This window comes from Lycorma delicatula, chromosome 11, assembly GCF_047948215.1.
Source record: "Lycorma delicatula isolate Av1 chromosome 11, ASM4794821v1, whole genome shotgun sequence".
Lineage (NCBI taxonomy): Eukaryota > Metazoa > Arthropoda > Insecta > Hemiptera > Fulgoridae > Lycorma > Lycorma delicatula.
The window spans coordinates 76,849,889-76,872,077 of NC_134465.1; the positions used below are offsets into that span (position 1 = coordinate 76,849,889).

The 22,189-nt window shown below is 30.1% G+C and overlaps 1 protein-coding gene across 1 annotated transcript in view; it reads right to left on the reverse strand.

Moving 5' to 3' along the window:
- Positions 1-22,189, reverse strand: part of Vps13D (vacuolar protein sorting 13D) — a 250,013-nt gene that overhangs the window by 89,703 nt on the left and 138,121 nt on the right. Inside the window, exons 33-42 of the mRNA XM_075378066.1 lie at positions 21,162-21,354; positions 20,589-20,780; positions 17,016-17,194; positions 13,112-13,304; positions 9,326-9,425; positions 6,975-7,096; positions 5,819-5,961; positions 3,699-3,893; positions 2,630-2,771; positions 77-276 (exon numbers count right to left, since the gene is read on the reverse strand). Of these exons, the coding sequence (XP_075234181.1) occupies positions 77-276; positions 2,630-2,771; positions 3,699-3,893; positions 5,819-5,961; positions 6,975-7,096; positions 9,326-9,425; positions 13,112-13,304; positions 17,016-17,194; positions 20,589-20,780; positions 21,162-21,354 (1,659 nt within the window). The remainder of the gene's footprint in view (positions 1-76; positions 277-2,629; positions 2,772-3,698; positions 3,894-5,818; positions 5,962-6,974; positions 7,097-9,325; positions 9,426-13,111; positions 13,305-17,015; positions 17,195-20,588; positions 20,781-21,161; positions 21,355-22,189) is intronic.

The following is a 22,189-nucleotide window of genomic DNA, read 5'->3' on the forward strand; positions in this document are numbered from 1 at the left end:
ATGCAAGATCCCCTCTCATTATGAACCAAAATAAATTCTTCAAAATACAAAAATTTAATTATATAAAAAACTTTACCTCTATACTAGTGAAAGAAAATGGTGATTGTTGTTGTAAATGGACTGGGCTACTGTTATACGAAGAATAATGACTACTTGTACTTAATGCATGTTGTGTTAACCACAGAGCCGCATCATCTAACTGACCATTACATCGTTCTAATGCTTCTGAACAATCTTCTACAGTAAAACCTAATGCTGTTAATTTCTTGACTTGACCTAAAATTAAAAACACAAAAAAAATTATAAAATACATTATGTAAATATTCATGACAAAAGAGAAGTGCAGAATAAAAACAAAAAAGAGAAGAAAGAGTAAGAACAATGATTAAAAATTAAAATGGAAGAGGATCAAAACTGATTCTGGAGGAAGAAACAAATAGACTGACAACAGAAAAAGAAGTGCCTGGAATTTTGGAAAAATTTAGTATTTCATTTCTTATATATCAAAAATTCATTAAATAGTATTACTAGTTGATATAAAAAATTTTAAAATGAAGGTTTTTTAAAACTGGAATAACCACACCAGGTGATCATCATTTGAAAAAAATGAGCTACAGAATGTCACATTGTACGTAGCAAAGTATTAATCACATTTTTATAAATTTCTGTTAAAAAATATATGAATGGTACATGAAACACGATATGAATAATTGTAAAAGAATTAGAGAACTCTTTAGACGCGTGCAAGAAGTATGTATATAAATGGAAGTATCCTTATATAGTTAGTACATGTATTACATTGTAACTTACCATCTGGGATTCCTACATCTCAGGAATTCTTTGCTAGGAACCAAGCAAAGAATGACAAATGCATCACAGTTACCAGCAATGGAAACAGACTAATGACTATGTACAATTATTGGATACATAGTGAATGTATCAGACATTCCTCAAAGAACATTTACTGAATCAAGGCTTAACAGAATATAATGGAAAAAATATGACATGAATACAATATATAATTTAGCAGTAAATATGCTACACTAATCTGGCAGAACAAACCTAACCCTGCGATTAACTACAAAGGAACTGCCAATGGAATCAGTTTAGAATCATGTTTAGATCAGTCTGTGTAACTCATATGTCTGGGTCCACCTGGGAAAGAAGTTTGCAAAATTCTTAGGTCTTTCATATATGTAGTTTTGTGCAAGGAACTGGATTAGCACCATGAAAAGAGTTAGATTTAGGTTTGATAAAGATGACTCAGATTTCATCACATTAAATCTGCATATATGTGTAGAAACAGAATGGTTTGTTGAACACACATATCTGCAATGTACTTTTCCTTTTGCTATTTATGATTCGGGTGGGAGAGCTCTTTCATAAGCGAGTTTTAAAACAATTAAAAATAAAGAATTGGCCTGAAAGTTGAGATATAAAGATTTGTGTGGAGAAAACTGAGGCAATTGGTGATGACATAAAATGAAACAGAAGAGATAAGGATTAAAGAGTTGGCAGTTAAAGCGTTTTGAATATTTAGGAAGTGTTCCGAGCACAAAATGGAATAATAAAAGAAAGAAACTGGAAAACGGTTCAGAAAGCTTTTTATCGAAGTGTAAAAAGTATGGCATGGAATGAGATTCCTAAGAGAATAAAACCCAGCAAAAATCATACTGAATGATTCACAGAATACAGTTGTGAATGATAACACAAGAAATGAAGGAAGAATAGCAGGAACAAAACTTTAAAAATGAAGTTTCACATTTGTCTTGAAGGATAAGATTTTATTTTATTTTTTCAAGGCAAATAACCAGTAAGGTTATTGTTAGCCTTTTCTTAAAAATTAAGATTGTTGCTAAAAGTTTAAGGAACATACATTAAAATATATTTCATAAGTGTACACAAAACAATATTTTCAAATATGTACGAAATAGAAAAGTAAGAGTATACAAAAAACCCATTAAGAAAAACAAAAATAAAATTAAATTAGATATAAAACAATCAACTTACTATTGAAACCTTAATGTAAGAAAAAAAAAGAATCATTATTTAAATAAAAATATACAAAAAAAGGTAGATAGAAGAAATAGAATTGGAAATTACATTGTTAGAGAATTTATTGATATAAAAAAAAAATTAGAAAAAGTTATCGAGTTGGAGAAAAGAATTACGGAGATGCAGGTTAAAATACTCTGCATTTCCTGATTTAGTTCAGGAACGGAATGACAAGAATGGTAAGACGATAATTTTTGGATTTGTGGTGGCAAGAATAAGGGCAGTCTTAGGAAAGGATAGATAATTTGAGAGAGGATAGAAGCAATTTCAAAACAGAAAACAATTTCGAATAAAATGACAAATTATTAAAAGAATATGTTTTAATGCAGTTAAAGAATTTAATATAAACTGAAAGAAAGGATACCATGAAAATTGATTGTTGGAAATTAATGTGGTAAGTTTAACTTATCTACTGAATGTTTTAGTGGTTTAAATTTCATACATCTATATATAATTATTATTATATATATAAATTATTATTTTCATTTCATATAATATATATATTAACACAAGTTTACAGAATAGAATAAGAAAGACAAAATGAATTAGTCAAAATAATAATAATAATACTTACTTAAAAAGTTAGCTGGTTTATTAGCGATACTATTGGTATTTTTTCTTGCCCATCTGGTTTGTTGTGGTAAAGACTGTAACATTTGTGAAAACATTCGAACATCATGATAAGATAATCGTAGACTAAGATGGACCATTTGTACCTGTAATAAATAAAATAAACTGATGTATGTAAAAAAAAATAAATAAATAAACTGATGTAGGTAAAAAAAACATTTATTTGATCAACAAAATTTTTAAATTAACATATAAATGACAATAGTTTTTTACCATTTGTAGTTTTATTGGGTTGATTGGTTCACATCTCTAATTTTTCAATTTTGTTTTAATTTTTAATTTCAAAATAATTACTACATTATATACCCTGAAATTTGTGTTTTTAATATTTGTCTTCCATTACAGTACACTAACATGCTCCCCATAAATAACAAATGTTTTTGATGAGTTCACTCAAAGATCAAACAAATGATCTGGCACATTATTTTGACTTTATCCAAAAAATGAACAAAAACTAATCTTGATCTGACTGGTAGAAGGTCATTCATTCACTTATTTTGCACAACAACGCATCCTGCACTTGGGGAGAGTTGTGACTGATTTGCTGGGCAAATATAAGTGGAAAATGTTACTTCATGTTCTGAATAATCCACACTTTAGTTTAAAAAACCTCAATTTCTTCACCAAGCTGCATCCAATGTTCTCTAACAGTTGTCTGGTTCAGACTGGCGAAATAACACGGTGACGCTTTTGAAGTGTTGGAAAGTTGTAATTGAGAAGCAGAGACTGGATAGAAGGATTGTAAAGGGAATACAAAACACATATAAGTAAAAGATACATTCATTACTTATGAAATCCCTCATATTAAAAAAATGATGAATGTCGGATAACAATCGATAGAAAACAATAATCAACATATATATTATTACTCTGCTAACCTTCAGAGATGCACCACTTTGCTTTCAAGTGAAACGTCAGGGTAAAAATTCTATTCAGTCTTGGTATTTTTATAAGTTATAAAAATTTATATTTCATCAACAAAAATTTATATTTACATTAACAAAAAAACTTACTTTAAGAACCTTGAAATCTCCTTCAGACATTGAATGTTTATTAACTATTTCAATATTAATTGTAACTGGATCGATAATTGATAATGCAGTTTCATCTTCCATGCCTAATATACATGAGAACATCTCACAATGATTTAGGCTACAAGACACTGGTTTCTCTGTTTCCAATGGATGATATGTTATAACAGTTGTACTCTGAAATTAAATTAAAAACATTAATTAAGCAACATAAAATTTGAATATTATACATACAGTGTTGTTCAGAAAGTTCTGGGCCTGACAGATGGCACAAGCATGTCCAAATGATTACGATATTTGTCAAGTATGATCCTTACGATGGCATGCTGCAAAGTTTCAGACACGTACGTTTATAGTTGCTGGTCTGTCAAATAAAACAAACAAGTTTTGACATTTTTTTGAAAAATGGATTAAATAGGAGTCTGAGCTGTTATAAATATAAAGTATTTTATTTTAAAAGGCTTAACTCTGATGAACATACAAGTAGAGTTAGACTCCACTTTAAAGGATTCTTCTCCTTTGTTTTTTGAGGTAAAAAAGTGGACTGTTGGATTTATACAGGGTCGTACATCCATTTTAAATGAAAATGCTTGGGATGCCCAAAAATCATTACAATCGATGAAATCATCACAAAAATCCAAGTGTTGTATTAAATGAATGGTTACTAAAAACAGGTTTTTACTGAGATTGCAAACATCTTGATAAACCATGTCCACCACATTTTGCATAATGTTCTGGGTATGAAAAAGCTTTCTGCTCAATGGCTGCTGCAACCAAAAATTAATTAAGACGACCAAAAACACATTTGATTGCACACTTCTCAAGGAGTTTAGGCTTATTTAAATGAGATTCAGCTGAGTTTCTTCAATCTATAATGCTGTATGCTGCACCTTATCTGGGCTCATCGAATGAGGTACAAATGTTATAGGAATATTTTGTTGAAAGCCCAGCGTCTCTTATTATTATCTGGATCGTGCCTATAGGACTGTCTCTTGAGAGGTGGTCCTTGTTATTTCTGGTATTAAGTCCATTGATATCCTTGCGACTGAGCGCCAATATGTTATGATGCCAAGAAGGTAGACCAACTTACCTTTGGGTGCATAAAAAAAAATAGACAATGACGGTTTCCACTTATGGCAGGTCATGTGAACTGAATTGTCTGATGGCTGTTACATGTATGGTATTTTTCATGATGTGAGAATTATGCAGATAGTTACGTGGATTTCCTCCAATCAGCATATTACTCACTTTCTTTCTGGGTTTTCGTGATAGGTTGGCCAGAGATTTGGTTTGATTAATTTAGGCTTGGGTCCGGAGTATATGGCCATTGATGGTATGTGCCATGATTTAAATATCTGCCCCCGGGTACAAAGCTGAATGTAACAAAGTAGCTAGAGCTTGTAGGATCAATTCTGGTTTTGATCTGCAAACTAAGTCGAAAACCAAAAGGGAATGGAACATAGTTGCTGGCTTCCTTAGATTCTTAGCCTTGCAGAGTATGGCTGAGTGGTCTGATGCTGTAATAGATGTATAGATAGAACAGCAACATGGGTAGTTATGGGCCTGCCTGGGTGCTTTTTTCGCAGAGACAGGAATTTTGGCATTGAGCCCTGCTAGTTGATATATTTACTGTTAGGATGAGAGTGGATATGTGGAGAACTATGTGATAGAGCTGCGATGCGAGAGGGTGTAGACCTTGCTTTGGAAAGTGGACCAGAGCAGAGAGAGATAGGGCATGTTTTCATTAAAGGCTTGTTAAATTTGTGAATCTGTTTCTTCTTTTTGAAGTAAATCAAGAGAACTTTGAGTAAATTGAATTAATACCATTTATAATATTTATGTCTATTCCAATAGACAGGAACACATGTGCATTGTATGTGTAAACACAAACATGATTAACTTTGACTTCACTTACGTAAACAATTTTACTTGAAGGACTAATTTTGTTCCTTCCCTCGAAAATGTAAAATAAAAAAATAATTCATGTAATTAAAATCAAATTTCAGTTATTATTTAAGTGCGCTAAAACTGTGAACAGTGTAAATAAATAAACAACCATATATCGTGCATAGAAATTATTGTATTATAAACTGAATAGTTACCCTAAGTATAACAGCATTGGTATCCCACTGTGAAGTATCTTCCACCACAACTACTTCAGAATCTGTAACGTTTAGTTTCATTTCAAATGGTACAACATCAGCACACTGAGATGGCAAATGAGAAACTGTCACTGGGTTAATTACTGTAACAATCCAGAACATACATAATTACCATATTATATAAAATTTAGTAAATGTAATACAACATACACTGGAACATAAAGGACATATACTACGTCGTACAAAGCAACAGGTTCTATCTTATATTTTCATTTCGCTACTATTAACATTTCAAAACTCTTTTACTCACTACTTCCACTTTTCTGTCAGTCACAATTATGTACTGTTATGTTATTATGTTATGTTATGAATCGAGAATGTATACTATGTCAATGCATCTAAAACAACATGCAGTGACTGAATTTTTAATAGTGGAAAAAATTAATACTATTGACATTCATTATTATTTAAAGTCATTTACGGTTATTAAGTTGTTGATTAAAGTACTGTAAGTTAACAGAAAAAAAACGTTTTGCATCAGAAGCTGGTAAAGTGAAAACTGAAGAAGTTCTTGAAGTAGTCGACCAGTTTCTGTGACTGATGCAAAGCACTGGTACTTCTAAAACAGATGCATACTTATAACACCTTAGGTGATGGATAAGTTGTGTTGAACAATCCATGGAGCTGATAATTCTGCAACAAAATAATGCTTGGTCACACACATTGTGTAACCATTGAGGGTCATGTGAAGATAAAAGTTGATCCTATTCCATACCTTCCACATTCACCAGAGTTGGCACCCAGTGATTTTCACTTCTTTTCCCAGTTAAAGACTGATATTATTAAGGGTATTCATTAACCATGGATGGTGAACTGAAGGATGCAGTGAAGTCATGGATCAAGGAAAAACCAACAACATTCTTGAATGAAATAACCAGAAAACTGGTTCACCAATGGAAGAAATGTGTAGCTGAAATGATAAGTTTTTATAGCACATAAAATGCAGTTTTATCGCATATTTGTTTTTTTTTATTTGATTACTTATGTTTTTATTTATTTGCAAGTTAACTTATTTTCCTTGTGGAATAATATTTTTATTATTTTTTAATGTTTTAATATAACTACTGTCATATAATTCTGATTAAAATAAACTTACCATTAGGTGGATTTTCAGGATTCTCCATTAGAAAATCCCAAAATAATTCCCACCAATCCAGTATGGCCATTAGTCGCATATTATTCAAAAGTATAGTAAATTTTGAAAGATCTGCTCTTCTTCTGTAAAATAAAAAGAAAAAAGTTAACGTAAATGAAAATAATATCACAATGATTGATACTTATTGTTATTATGGAATTACATTGTAAAAAAAAAAAAAACAAAAACAAATCATAAATAAAAACAGCTGTCAAAGAGTTGCTTGCACAACTTACAGCTCTGACTTCTGAGGATTCCACTTGCAACTGATTACTAGTTAAGACAAAGTTAAAAGCAACATTTAATTATGTAACCATGTGAATAAAGAATTATGAAAAAAAATTTATTTTACTCTCAGTAAAATTTTGAGAAACTGGATCCATGATGATTATCTTCTCATTTCCTGACTGAATATTAACACGATTAAATTATATAAATCACCAATATTCAGGAATTATTACATAAAGTTTCAGGAAAAATCAGTTTACACAACCTGATGATATCAAGAAAATTTATAAACTGAAAAAAGTAACAAATTAAGCTATGTTCCACCACCCCTGAATGAAATCAACCAAATAAAAAAATCAAAGTGACATACAAATGGTAAAGGATCATCTAATTAGAATACGGATATGGATTGGAAATCTTTGATGTAGATCATATTAAGATTTCTACAAAGCCTACAAAGATTGCAAAATATATCATATCCCAGCAAAAAATTCTTGAAGTGAGTAGGATTGTCACTATTCAGATCTTTTTAGGTGTGAAAGTAAACAGACTTTCTTCATATATAGATGGTCAGTTATCCAAAAATAATCAGGTAAAATTAATCTGTTTCCTCTGCCACAGCCACTGTGTAATCATTATTATATATCTACTACCTGAATACTATTTTTTATCTATTGTTTTCTTAATTACTGATAACAAACATTGTAACAATTTTTTTAACCTCCAGAACCACCATTAGGTATTACTTGAGAGGATGAGATGACTGTTAATTTTTGTAGTGTGTGAAAATGCCATGCCTGACTGGGATTCGAACCCAAGACCTTTGGACAAAAGGTCGGTTTATCATAACTTCACTAACAATTAACTTATAACTAACTTTCATTACTCTTACATATGATTCCAAAAGTTTGTCTGTTTGTTTGCAACAGCATTACACAAGAACCAACCAATTAATTGCTTTCAAATTTGCAGGATAGATTAGTGTTATTCCAGGGAAGATTTTAAGTCATAGATCGATGCCCGAACCCCTTAGGGGTGAAGTTGTGGATGAATAATATTCAAGATAATAAAAATTAATTATTTTACTCTATTATTATATTTTAATCACCATGGCAACAGAAACAAGTGTGGAGTTTTCCCCATCAAAGGCCTGTGTACACTACTATTCTGTCTTGCAATTTAGTTTCTTTTTCAAGGTTTCTATAGTGCCTGAATACTTTAATTATTATTTATCAGAACTATTCTCACTTCCATAAGGGTAATTAATGAAGACCAGGATCCAGAGGTGGAGTCCTCTATTCAGATGGGAATGACAAGCAAGGCAAGCTCTGCAGCCCTGGGTTTGGCCCTGTGACCCAAGGAGGCTATGGGGAACCCCTGGGTCTTGCCTTGGGCCCTAAGAATCCAGGTGAGTCCTGAACGGTTAGTTCATAATAAAACCAACACAGTATGTGCCAAATCTCCATGAATTGTAATTGCAAGACATCATGTCCTACGAAGAATAAAAAATTTAAAAGTTTAGTTTAGGGTAGATCCATTTGAAATGGTATGATGAATAATGTTACAACATTTAAAACAATTCAGTCTTAGATCTTACGAATTTTAATTGATAAAAATAACACTGCAATAATCAGAGGTATAAAATCAGGCTCCTTTTTTAAATTTATTTTTAAAAAAATTCTCTTAAATATTATTCTTTTAAATAAAAATTGTTATAGTAGTAAACACAAAACAGTCTATACTTTTATTAATTTATTCAATTCATCCAACTACACTGACAATGCAATTATAACTACCCTCCCTGTTTTTTATTTTATGAGAAATGAATTCTGCAGCAAATGAAAAATGTGAATCTGACTGGTTTGAACACAGAACCTACCAGGTGGAAGGTAAAAATGCTACTATTCTGACACAAATATATTTATCCTATAACTTGACCACTCATAATATTTAATTGGACAGCTTATATAAACAATAATGCTGATATATATTACAATAGAATTAATTCTTTTAATTCAATTTAACAGTTGACATTCTTTTTCCATATTAATGAATAACGACATTACAAAATAATCATATATTACCTGTGATGTATTTGTGCCTGAACGTATTGTGTTGTTGATAACGTTTGCATCGGTTGTAATATATTAGTAAAAACATTTGATCTCTTATTAACTGGCTCATCTGGAATTAATGAACAGAACAGTAAAAACAGTAAAAATTACATTTAAAAATAAACAAAATCTTATAATATAATCAAATTGCTTATATATTTGTTACGTTCTTGTTAAAGGAAGATCCATTCATACTAAAAGAAATTATTTGTAGGCACTGTAAATGTATGGGAGAAAAAGAAAGAATACATTGCCAAAATCTGTCCGTTACATTTTCCAACTGCATAATTTACATGATGCCTATTCATAAATTCTCTTATAACTGGAGGTTAAACAGAAGAAAAAGAATTTAATATACATATAAGTTATCTACATATAACATTACTTTTTTAAAAAGTTACCACTAATATCATTCAGGTACTTATCACACCATGATACCACCTTTTATAGACTATCATTGAAAAAATCTGACTCCAAAGTACAAAACCATTAACTAATTCCTCATTTATGAACTCATCATCAGTATAAACCATAGGATAGTAAGCCAATTTTCATTGTGGTGAAAAGATGGCAGACAGTTGAAATGAAAACTTAGCAAAGCAAATGCCATTAGATTTGGATAGATCTACAAAGCTTATATACACGATTTCAAAATAAATATTTCATATTATTGTAATTTCAAGTTCCATGAATTCCATCAGAAATACCCACTTAATCCTAAAACACCATTCAACTTCCATTTAAATAATGGTTCTTTGATTGATTTTTTTTGGTTTTCATATACATCCAGTTTCCTCGCAACCATATGCTATAATATTAAAACAATAACCAAAATCAATGCTGGATCTTGATGGCAAGTGTCTTTTCACTTCAAAGGGAAAAGTGAACCGCATAATGCATTTCACAGTTCTGCAGTAGTAATGATGTAATAGATTCCATGCTTTACTGACTGTTACTTATCTAACAAATAAACAGAAAGACAGCAGATGTGCGTGTAACAAGATTATAAATTGTCGGTAATTGTTAAGCAAGTATCATGACTGGTTTATTTGCTACAGCAAATTTCAAGTGAATTTTAAAATAGCCCTTTTATTATTACACTGGATGGTTGGGTCAAAAATTAATCTAGAACTAAAAAATATTTTAAACATTTATAAAAATCTTTAAACACAAATCCATACATCCATACCATAATTAAAAGACATCTATTTAGGAAGAGAAAAAAGAACATATAAGTATATGAAGAGCAACGTTTATAATGTAGAAATGGACAGGAAATTCATATGAACATGTAGACCAAAAATGATTTAATTTAATTCCAGTGTATTTTACAAATTATAAAACAACATGCATTTAATGTATGTTTCTGAAAGCTTTTTTTAACTAGATGAAAATGATTAAAAGATGTTTATTGTCAATATTCAATTTGACCTTACAAGAACATTTTAAATAAATTTCAAAGAAACATATATCTGATTCATTCAACAGAAAACCTAATGATATAGAAATGGTTCAAAAACTGTTTGAAATAATAAAAAACCAGCATTATGCAGAATTTAGGTTTTAAACTTTTCGAGACTAGCGTCATGTTTATGTGACTGCAGTAAACTGTCTGCACAGACTACAATCACATAAACTTGTTTTAGAATTTTATCATTTGAGTACTATCATTGTGTTAACGTGACTGAATTATTTGGACAATTGATAGGTTGCAACTAACAGCTGTAAATAGGAAGAATAAAATCATGTTACCAGCATTCTAAAACTAGGTTCTGTAAGTTTTGTTGAACTCTATTAGTAAACATGGCCGATTCATCACATTCATGTCCAGGATTTATTCTTCTCGTTAAAGCTCTAATAATGCCCGAAATCACTGAACAAATAGTGAATGAAACAAACACATATTATACCAAAGCCTCTGAACAAACCGATCTAGCTCATTCAAATTTACAACGATGGAAACCAACCGACATAGGTGAACTGTATACATTTTCGAGTTTGACTATGCTTATGCCAAGAAATAAGAAAAATTCTAAAACAATACTGGTGAACAGAAAGGCTAATACATTTCCCATTATTTTCAGAAATGATGGCTAGACAGATATTTAAACATTCTTAGTATGCTTCATTCAGCCAATAATAAAGATCAACCACCTGGCTTCCGATTTTTCAAAATTCAAGAATTATTAGATAAATTGAAAAAAACATTTCTCAAATGTGTTTTATCTTTTTCAAAATAGTCCTTAGTTTTGCTCAAAGGAAGACTTCATTTTGTTTATATCTATAATAACAATTGAGTTTTAAAATCTGTTTATAAAATAAAAAAAGTTTGAAATTTTAAACGAGTTAAAATAATATTCATTCCTTGTCATTGTGAAGTGATAAATCATGCAGAATGACTACATAAAGATGAGTAACTTTAATAAAATAACCTAGTCTCAGCATGAACTAGGATTTACAGTATGTTAGTCCTAAAAGGTTAAGAGGGATGTGTGGAGATCCAAAGGGGATTGTTAAGAACAGGAAACAGATTAGACTGATAATTTTTTTTTTTTATGACCATATCACCTCTTAACAACCTGCTCTATCTTTGTGAGGATACCCATTTAAACTCAGAAGTGGAAAACCTATGAAAATGAAACCAATGTATAGAACATCAGAAAACCTCTTAGCATACTACATATGCATATAATAACAAAGAGTGGTAATGTACTAAAATTATTAATTGTTCATTAAATATAAGACAAACCCAAAACAAAGGCAAAAACAATGTGATGGATGAGACAACACAATTTAATGACAAGGTGCAATCCCATCAAGAAGAATCATAAAATATCAAGACGTAAAGATCATAAAAACATTTAAATAAAACACATAAACATTGTTATTAAAAATAAATTAAAACACATCAACTAAGTACAACTGATTTCTATGATTAGATTTTACAGAAAATACATCAATCAAATGATATTGCAAATTAACCCTTTTTACACACTAAAAAAAATGATTTTATCCGTTAAAAAATAAATCAATTAGTATACAGTTTCTCTGAGAACAGGCAAATGGGGTATGGAAGTCATTATTATTAATGAACCAGTATTACACACACTAAAAATTAATGGCCAAAGACAAGCTCTAATGCAACAATATTGTATTTGAAAGCATGTATTCCCTATATTTTAAAATTGTATTTGAAGGTGTGCGTAAATGAGGTTACAATTAACCTCAATTTTCATAGATTGAATGTAACCACAAAGTATAAAGAAGTCTTCTCAACTGCTTCTGTATCAGAATAGGTACAGTCCCAACCATAATTCCACAGTAAAATATGTATTCAAAAGCTAGCTGACAGTTTTATGTAGAAAATACCCAGGGAAGCACACCAAGATTTGTTATAGTTTTGGAAATATAGACAACTAAAAAAACAGCTTAGAATAAAACCAAAAAAACCTGTTTTTCCCAAATACATATATAATACTGGATGGAATATTGAATTGATCTGTATTAGTATTTTGTCATTGGAGGTGTATAGAATTATAAACCTTTATTGTCACAGGAAATAGAAATTTTTTCCCAAATTAAGATGCATTGTGTTTTAGACAAACCAATCTTGACGACACCTCATAAAACTGTGTACTCTGTACAATTATTAACCCTAAAGATACTTTTTTAAGTCGTTGGCAAATAATAATACTTTTTTAATATCATGACCAAATACCATTAATAAATAACATTATAATAATTTTTAAAAATTACCTTGGAATCTAGTATCGGTAATAAGAATTTCTCTTGAAACTAAATCAACATCTTGAGTACGATCAGAATATGAATCCACATTCAAATACGATTTAATAAAGTTTATACAAGTTAATGTCACATCAGGTGATGGTTGTAGACGCACACTTACATCTAAAAGTTCCAGGTATAAGGAAGTGCAAGGCCAAACACTCTATAAATAAAATACAATAATTCTGTACTATGATATTTACAACATTTTTATAACACAAATAAATTTATATACATATATAAAAAAGGATAAAATAAAGAGCTCTCACTTCACTTGAAAGAAAATACAGAAATGAAATAAATTAAAAAGATTAAAACTAAAACAATTAACTTTACAAATTGTCTGAAGTCCTGGTAAACATGAATTAGTAACAAAGTTACCAAGCAATTAGTGCCTTACTTTTGATGGAATAGAGTGAGGTACTATTTTAACTTGACCTAGCATTTTATCTATTTGTTTGTGATGGAGTAACAACCAAACATGTTTCTGACTTTTAAGAATTTTGCAGTATGGTTTCTTGTGAAATGAAATATAAGGTGCGGCAGTAGTACCTTCCATACTGGAAAAGTCATCGTGATGTATGTGGTGGATAAATGAAGACGGGTGGTGTCTTGCTAATTAACAGAGGTCCTTTTTTAGTCATTATCATGGCTTGGATAGGATAACAATGTGGTTTTGTTGTTGAAGTGCTTATCAAAAATAATGAATCTATGGTCGTGACTCAGTGAGCCTTTCATATACAATTTTGATTGACATGCCATCATTCTGGTTAAGAAAATGATTTTGCAATGGGTTTCTAATCTCCAAGCAACTGGATCAACATTGAAAAAAAACTATCTTGCAGACCTTAAAACCATTACAACACCAGAAAATGTGTGGGCAGTAAAGGCATCCTCGAGCATCTAAAATGTATTCTGCAAGAAAACATGTAATTGTACTTAAGATTTCTGATCAGAGTGTATGAAGAATTCTCCACAGGGAACTTAAAATGCATCCCTATAAAATGAATCGCGCAAGAATTAAGTGAGAGGGACTGTATCAATCGTAAAGGTTTGTGAAATAAATTTCAGCAGTAGATAACCTGGCAGCTGTTGTGCTGTTTAGCAATGAAGCACATTTTTATCTCTTTCATAACATAAACAAACAAAATTTTCATTACTGGGTCGAGCAAACCCTCACACAAACTTCACCTAAAACCACTGAAAGGTCCTTGTATAAATTATATTTAATATGCAACACGGAAAACTGTTATATGGGGCCCCCCATTTTTTGAAGACAGTGGTGTTACAGTTACTGTAACCTCAGATCAATATGTAGATGCTACAGATATTTGGTTCCAACAGGATGGTGCTACAGCTCACACTTCTTGACATTCGTTTGCAGTATTGAGAAACATGTTTCTCGGTCATTTAATCTCTTTAACCACTGGGTGGCCTGCACGGTCACCAAATTTGACCTCTTGTGATTTCATTTTGTGAGGATACTTAAAAGAAAAGGTTTTTAGGCATTGTCCTCAAAGTCTAGATCTCTTAAAGAATATGATATAGCAAGAAAATATCGCCATTCCTCTCGAGATGTGCCAGAGAGAATTGAATAACTTCCAAGAAAGAGTCTGACAATGTATCGCCAATGACTATCGACATTTGAACGACATAGTTTTCAAAACTTAGTTAAAAAGCTGCATTATATGTGTTTTATGATAATAAAATGATTTTTTTAACTAATTTAGTTTTCTTTAAATTAACCTTCAGAATGTGGGAATTATTCTGCCGCATCCTATACATGTAATAACAGATATTCATTTCACCAGTTCATGTTATGTAAGGTTATTATTATCTTTCATACCATTTTCCTTCCAAAATGGTGGTAAATTTAGGGCGTAAAATATCATTGAAAATATATCTTTTAACATTCTTATTTTGACTTCTTAAAAAATTTGGGCGCTTGGAGGAACAAAGAGTAAAGGTTCCATAAGGTATATTGGTTATTACAAAGAAAAGATTTTTTGGTGCACAAAGGAAAAGTAATTTCTCAGTTAATTCAGCTCCAAATTTCTGTATTAAAATACAGGTACAAACTTTTATTTTATTTATTTCTACCATTTCTCAAATAATAATTACTATATAGAAATACTTAAAAAGTATGATTGTGTAGATTATAATGTCATAACTTATTTAACATTAAGTTCATGAAGTTAAAATTTTTGCTATTATTTTTTTACGTAGTTACTAAAAATCTAAGGTAACTGAGTAAAAGTAATTTGATTTTAAGATTTAATATAAAAAGAAAATTATGATCATCTACTTGTACTTCAGTTTCAAGATTTTCCTTTAAATTTGTACAACAGTGTAATTAAAACTGACTTCTTTAACTATTTTTTTTTTTTTTTAAAGTTCCTGTGTCCTCTACACAATTGCCAAACATACAGCATATCCTAAAATTAATACTTTTATTCAAGAAGTTAATTTTATTTATATTCTGTCATTTTATACATTAAAATAAATTATAGATTAGACTCAATTAAATACATATAAAAGCTTGTATTACAATTAACATAAAATATGAAGTCTGTTCAGAAAATAACCGAACATTTTTAATTACGCGCTAATAAAGATATTTATTTAGTGAAGTACGGTTGACAGCATTATATTCGGCACAACCTCCTCTGTAACCACATGTTCTTGGATTGTTGATATCTTGTTCAGTTTTTGTGTTATTGTTTTTTGAGTGCAAAATGTTTAAGTATTAATAGCAATTTTTGGAAGCAACAATACAATGTAAAATTTTGAGTAGGAAAATCTTTCACAGAAATATTTCAACTTTTGAAACAAGCTTACAAAGATGATGCTCTGTGCTGTATGCAATGTTACGAATAATTTTCATGATTTAAAAGTATCTTCAGTCAATCAAAGATGATCCTCGACCAAGAAGGCCTTCAACTTCAACTGATGACACCCACGTTCAGAAAACCAACGAGATCTGGTGCATGCAAATCCCCGACTGAGTGTCAGAGAACTTGCAGAAAAGGTTAGCATCTTAATTGGATCATGCCAAGACATTTTGACCGAAAAATTGAACATGCATCAAGTTGCAGCAAAGTTTGTTCTTTGTTTGATGACTGAGCAGTAGAAAGAACATCGAGTACACGTTTGTTGGCAACTTCTTGAACAAACCGATGACAATGAACCATTCATGCAAAGGATCATAACGGCAGATGAAAGCTGGGTTTATGGCTATGATATTGAGACAACTGTTCAATCATCACAATGGACTGGCAAAGCATCTCCACACCCCAAGAAAACACGCCATCTCGATCCGATGTCAAGGTAGTTCTCTCTGTTTTTATTTTTATTTTAATGAAATTGTGCATTTTGAATTCTTGTCTCAAGGTGAAACAGTAAACTATGCATACTGTCAAGGGATTTTACAATGGTTACATGAAAAAATTCGCTAAAAGAGACCTGAGTTGTGGCAAGACCATGGTTCCTTCACAATGATGATGCACCTGCATGCTCAGGTTTTGTTAGGTTTGATCAATTTTGTGCCAAAAATCAGATGACTGTGCTCCCTCAGCCTCACTACTAGTCAGACCTGGTTCCTTCTGATTTTTTCTTAATTCTGAAATTAAAATCAGTGATGAAAAGACGCCGATTTGAGATTATTGATGATATTAAAGCAAATTCGTAACAAACCTTATAGGCCATTTCAAATGAAGCTATTCAGGACTGCTTCTCGAAGTGTAAACACCACTGGGAAACGTTTGTGAATATGGGAAGGGGAGAACTTTGAATCCTAAGTAAAATTAATAATAAATATTAAAAAAATAAAGTTCTGTTATTTTCTGAACAGATCTCATAGAGTGTTTGGACTAACCTGTTGAGGTGCTTCTTCATCATCATCACCATTCTTAATATTACTATTATTATTTGGTTGCAAATCATCAACACATTCACCAATATTGAATGCCAGAACTCCTTTACACAACTTGTACTCGTCAACATTAAGTGTGGCTGCCAGTGTAGACAATGTACCCTTAATACTCATATCTGGTACTAAAAAAAAAAAAAAAATTATTTACCCTAATAAATAGCAATGCAGTGTACTTCAAGCTGGTGAAACTTAGAAAAAAAAAAGAAAAAACAAGAAGCTGTTTGAATGTTGTAGAAACTAAAAATCCAAGAAGCTAATAATAATAATTTGTATTTTTACTTGAAACTTACATAAATATAGCCTCCAAACAATTAATTTTGAATATACTATATCTTCTTTATTATCGAGTGAAAAATCAATTTATTCATAGTCTAGCTTTATTAGCAGAATTTTGCTAGTCGAGTATAAAAATTCAAGTTATAACATTTTCTGAGTAAGTGGAGAAAATTCATTAGTTCCCACATAAAAAGTGTATTAATATTGGATAATTTTATTTTTGAAAACTGCTGGAGACTATTAACTTTTTTATGTGTGAGATGTACATTTTATATATGTAATTACTTATACATATTAAGAGAATATAAAGTTCTATGCATAAGTTTCTATTTACAAATAATTATTAAATATTTTTTTACAAATTTTTAAATCATATAAAAATCATAGTATCGGTAGGAGTTAAATTTTTGAATGGGGTTATTAATTTTCTTAATATTTTTATTTTGATGAATTGTGTTACCGAAATTGTGTTATATATTTCAGGAAGATCAAACAAACAAACAACAATGAAAGAAGTGGTCAACCCTCAATTGTCACAGATGACTTATGGTAAGTGTCAATGTGAAAATTTAAGAAAAATCATAAATTCACAATAACAGAATTATCAAAATTTTTTCCTCAAATATCATGAACAGTGTTATATGAAATCTTAACCGATAGGTTAGGTGTCCACAAATTTTGTGCTCGCTGGTACATATGTTTCTTTCTGAAGAACACTCAAAAAAGAGGATGGGATCAACACTAACCTAACTTCACCATTTAACGTGAAGAATAAATTCCTTGATCATGTAATAAATGTTGACACATAGGTTAAATTTTTTTACATGGAAACAAAGGCTCAATCAATCCCATGGAAACACACCAGTTCTCTAAAAACTCATAAAAGCCCGTCAAACTCTTTCTTCAAAAAATCTGATGGCATCAGTTTTTTGGGAATGTAAAAGTGTGATATTAGTTGATTTTATGGAAAGAGGCATGACAATTAATTAATGCTGAAACTTAGTTCGAGACGTTGAAAAAATTGAAAAGGGCCATACAAAACAAACGACGTGACCTGCTGAGTTCAAGCATGTTTTTCTTCATGACAACACTCATCCGCATGCTACAGAATGCACTCAATGTCAAATCGATAGTTTCAAATGGGATTTGTTTAAAACCACCCTCCACATAGCCCTGATTTGGTTCCCAATGATTAGAACCTTTTTCCAAAAATGAAGCAAAGGTTAGCTATGCAGCATTTGGAAAATGACGAGGAGTTGAAAAGCAGCGTTACTAACAGATTTTATTCAAAGCAGCAAATTTTTATGATTGTCAAAAACTCGTTTACATATATGACAAGTGCCTAAATTTTGACAGCAATTATATAGAAAAGTAGCTAAAAGATGTATATAAAAAAATTTCTTAATGATGAATCATAAGTTACTTTCCTAATTGCCTCTGGAATTACTTGTATCTGCCATATTTTTTAAACAATTTGAAAGTACATGTAGTAGATAGTCATAATGTCAAACATGAAATATTTTTATAATAATAATAATAATTATTATTATTTTTCCTTTTAATTTTTCAAATTATTTTTATAAATAAACTAACTTAAGCTGACTATCACAACAGAAAACTAATTATTTGACCAAACTTTCTCACGAGCATGGATATGGAAAGTATTATTATCTACTTTGAAATTTAACCTGAATTTTCTTATTTTTTATTTACTTTTAATGTTTAAGATAAAAATTAATACAAGCATTAACATTTGATTTATATTACAGAAGGTATAATTAATTATACTTAATAATGCAAACAAAATAGGCTTTAATGAATTTGTAATTAAGTATTATATCAGTGTATGTTTTTATAATATTTAACGCTAGCGCTTTCGTGGTACATAGTGCTTTATCAGATGTAAAAATTAAAATACATTTAAAAATTTAAAGAGAGAAATATTGTCTATTTTTGGTTAGGTTGTAAACCGGTAGTGGAAATTTCTCTCCATTACCAGTTTACAATCTAACCATCAAGAGACAATATTCTTCTCTTTAAACTTTTACATTTATTTCAATTTTTACATCTGATGAAGTGATGTGCACTGCAAAAGCACTAGTGTTAAATATTATAAAAATATACAATAAATTAATATTTTCATTTTACTATTATTGATAATAAAATAGGTTTTATCTGGTCGATGGATAAGAAAATTGAGTATTTTCATAATATTTAGAAAAAAATTGCCCTTCTAAGAAAAATAAAGATATTGTTGAATGCGATGACCTGAAATACTTATACATGATTTGACAGCTGTAATGAAACTGAATAGCGTTGTTTTTCACTACATAGCTCCTGCAAGATGCTACAAGCATCAATACAATATTCATAATAATATTGGGAGACATTTTTATATTTTAAAAATAATTTTAATCTAATTATATATAAAAAAAATTAATATCTTCAAGAATCTACAGCAAGAAGCGAGCTATCATTTAGGACAAAAATATTGATCCATCAAATCTTTTTTATTGTGAAGAATGAAAAAAAAAGTTTAAGTAAATCAAATGAAAATTATTTTAACAGAATTAATCTATTTTATAACAAAATTAAGGAAAACTTTTCAAGTACAATCACAAACTGAAATTAAAACGCTACTAAAAAGAAAATTACATGTTATCATTTGAGCAGTTTTAATTGGCGACAAACTAAAGCTAACTTTTTCATAGTAATATAATCATCTTGGCAGCACCGTCCATATGGAATGTAAATTATTTTCAGTTTTAAAGGTTTGTTATAAACAAACCTTTAAAGGTTTATTACATAGCATAGCTACTACATTATTATTAATCAGTCCAAATGCAATATCATTCTAATTTTAATATTATTGTAAATTAGCGAGATAAAAACAATTGTACGGGTTGAAAAGATAGTGTCTTTTTGTTACGTACACTTAATGCATAGAAAGACGATAGAAAATGCAAGTTTGTGATTGGCTGGTCTCATAGTTAATCACTATACTGCATAATGCATGAGTGTTTGGTAACAAAAAATAGTTCACTACAACGTCCGCTAATGTTAGCAACAGGTACTTCCTTCCAGACAAGTAGAAAGTGCATCATTAATCTAGGGTGAACATCTATTGTCATTTTAATCTACAGTATAACACAGGTACCTGTTGTCTCACAAAGCCTGGGTTATAGCAGAATTCTATTTTTACTAAACATATTAAATAATAAGATAGTAAAACTCCCATACCACAATGAGTAAATCGAGACATTAAATTTCTTTCTACTTGTAATTGTAATTGACATTTTTCTCTTAACATTGATGAATCGTTTGTTTGTATCCAATAACTTCCCATACATAACTGTCCAGTTTCTAAACTCCATTCACCAGTAAATAAATCCATATTTTCCAGTTGTATTTGCATTACATCTAACAACACATCTGAAAAAAAAGAAAAGAAAATAATTTCAAAACATTCAATAAATGCCAATTTTTTTTTTCCAAATCAGTCCATCCATTTCGCCATGATTTAGCCGGTTAACTTTGTAATTTTTTATTTTTGAAACATAAATATATTGTTTACATACATACTTTATGCAGCATTAACAAGTTTATTAATAATTTCCTAATGTGTATGTGCAATCAGCTGCACATACTGGGTACTGAAACTCCAGAACCATGTTGTTGACAACCAGCAAAAAGGAAATGGACAGTTAATGCATTGTGCAAAATATGATTTAAATGAAAAACTGATTACATATTACTTAATTCAAGGATGAAAATAATTAAAAAATTATTAAATTATTTTAAATTAGTATCTACCTGAATCTGGATCATTAGAAATGCTAATTGTGCCCTCAGAGCCAGCTTTTTTAAATTGGTTGCTTACAGTTAATTTACCCAAATCAGCGACAAGTACTTTAGTCGATCTAGAACTCTGAGGTAAAAATATAACAGGTGATGCTGCATGTAAATCTAATTTCACCCGATATGAAGGGCCAGTATCTTCAGGCATCTGTAAAAAATATATATATATATATAAATTTACAAATGTACAAGCTGAATTACCATTTGTTCCTCTGGAAACCACAATTACCCAGAATTAAATAGAATTACTCAGAAGGAAACCTTCAAAAGTATTCAAAAGTAGAAAAATGCTGTTTAAGAAAGTTTTTAATATTTCTTTTCATTTCATGAAACTTTTTTTACTAAAATGCAATCCTAGTAAGTAAATCATAAGAAAAAACTACTCTGAGAAAATTTAGAGCCACAATTCTTTGGTTTAGAATTAAAAAAAAATTTATGTTTCATATTTTATCTTGACAATCACAGAAAACATTTTACCCGTAAAAGCTTCCATTCAAACTGAAAAAAAAAACAAAACAAATTCTACAAAATTTATTATACATCTTTTTGGTCTCAATTAGAATTTTATTTTATTTAACTTATGTCCTTTGAATTCTCTTTGTAGTTGATGCTTTGCTTGTGAGTCACACTAACAATTCTGGGGGGGGGGGGAATGCTCAATAGTCATTAATATTTTTTGCCAGTAGTTTTCTGACTTGTCTACATATATATATATATATATATATATATTACTGTGAAAGATTTATATCTGGCAAATGTTGATAATCTCCGGTAAATGTCGTCACATACCAAATACGTCTGTGAAAGACTAAAATCTTTGCTTATTCGAACCTTCACTGGTATACGTTGACAAACACGGATAAGTTCTGGTAGGGTTGAAACGATAACTAGAAATTAAAAAAAAATAAATAAAATCACACGATACCAATATCTAAGGTAAATATTATGAGAAACCCTCATAAAAAAGGAAGTTTAAATTTAAG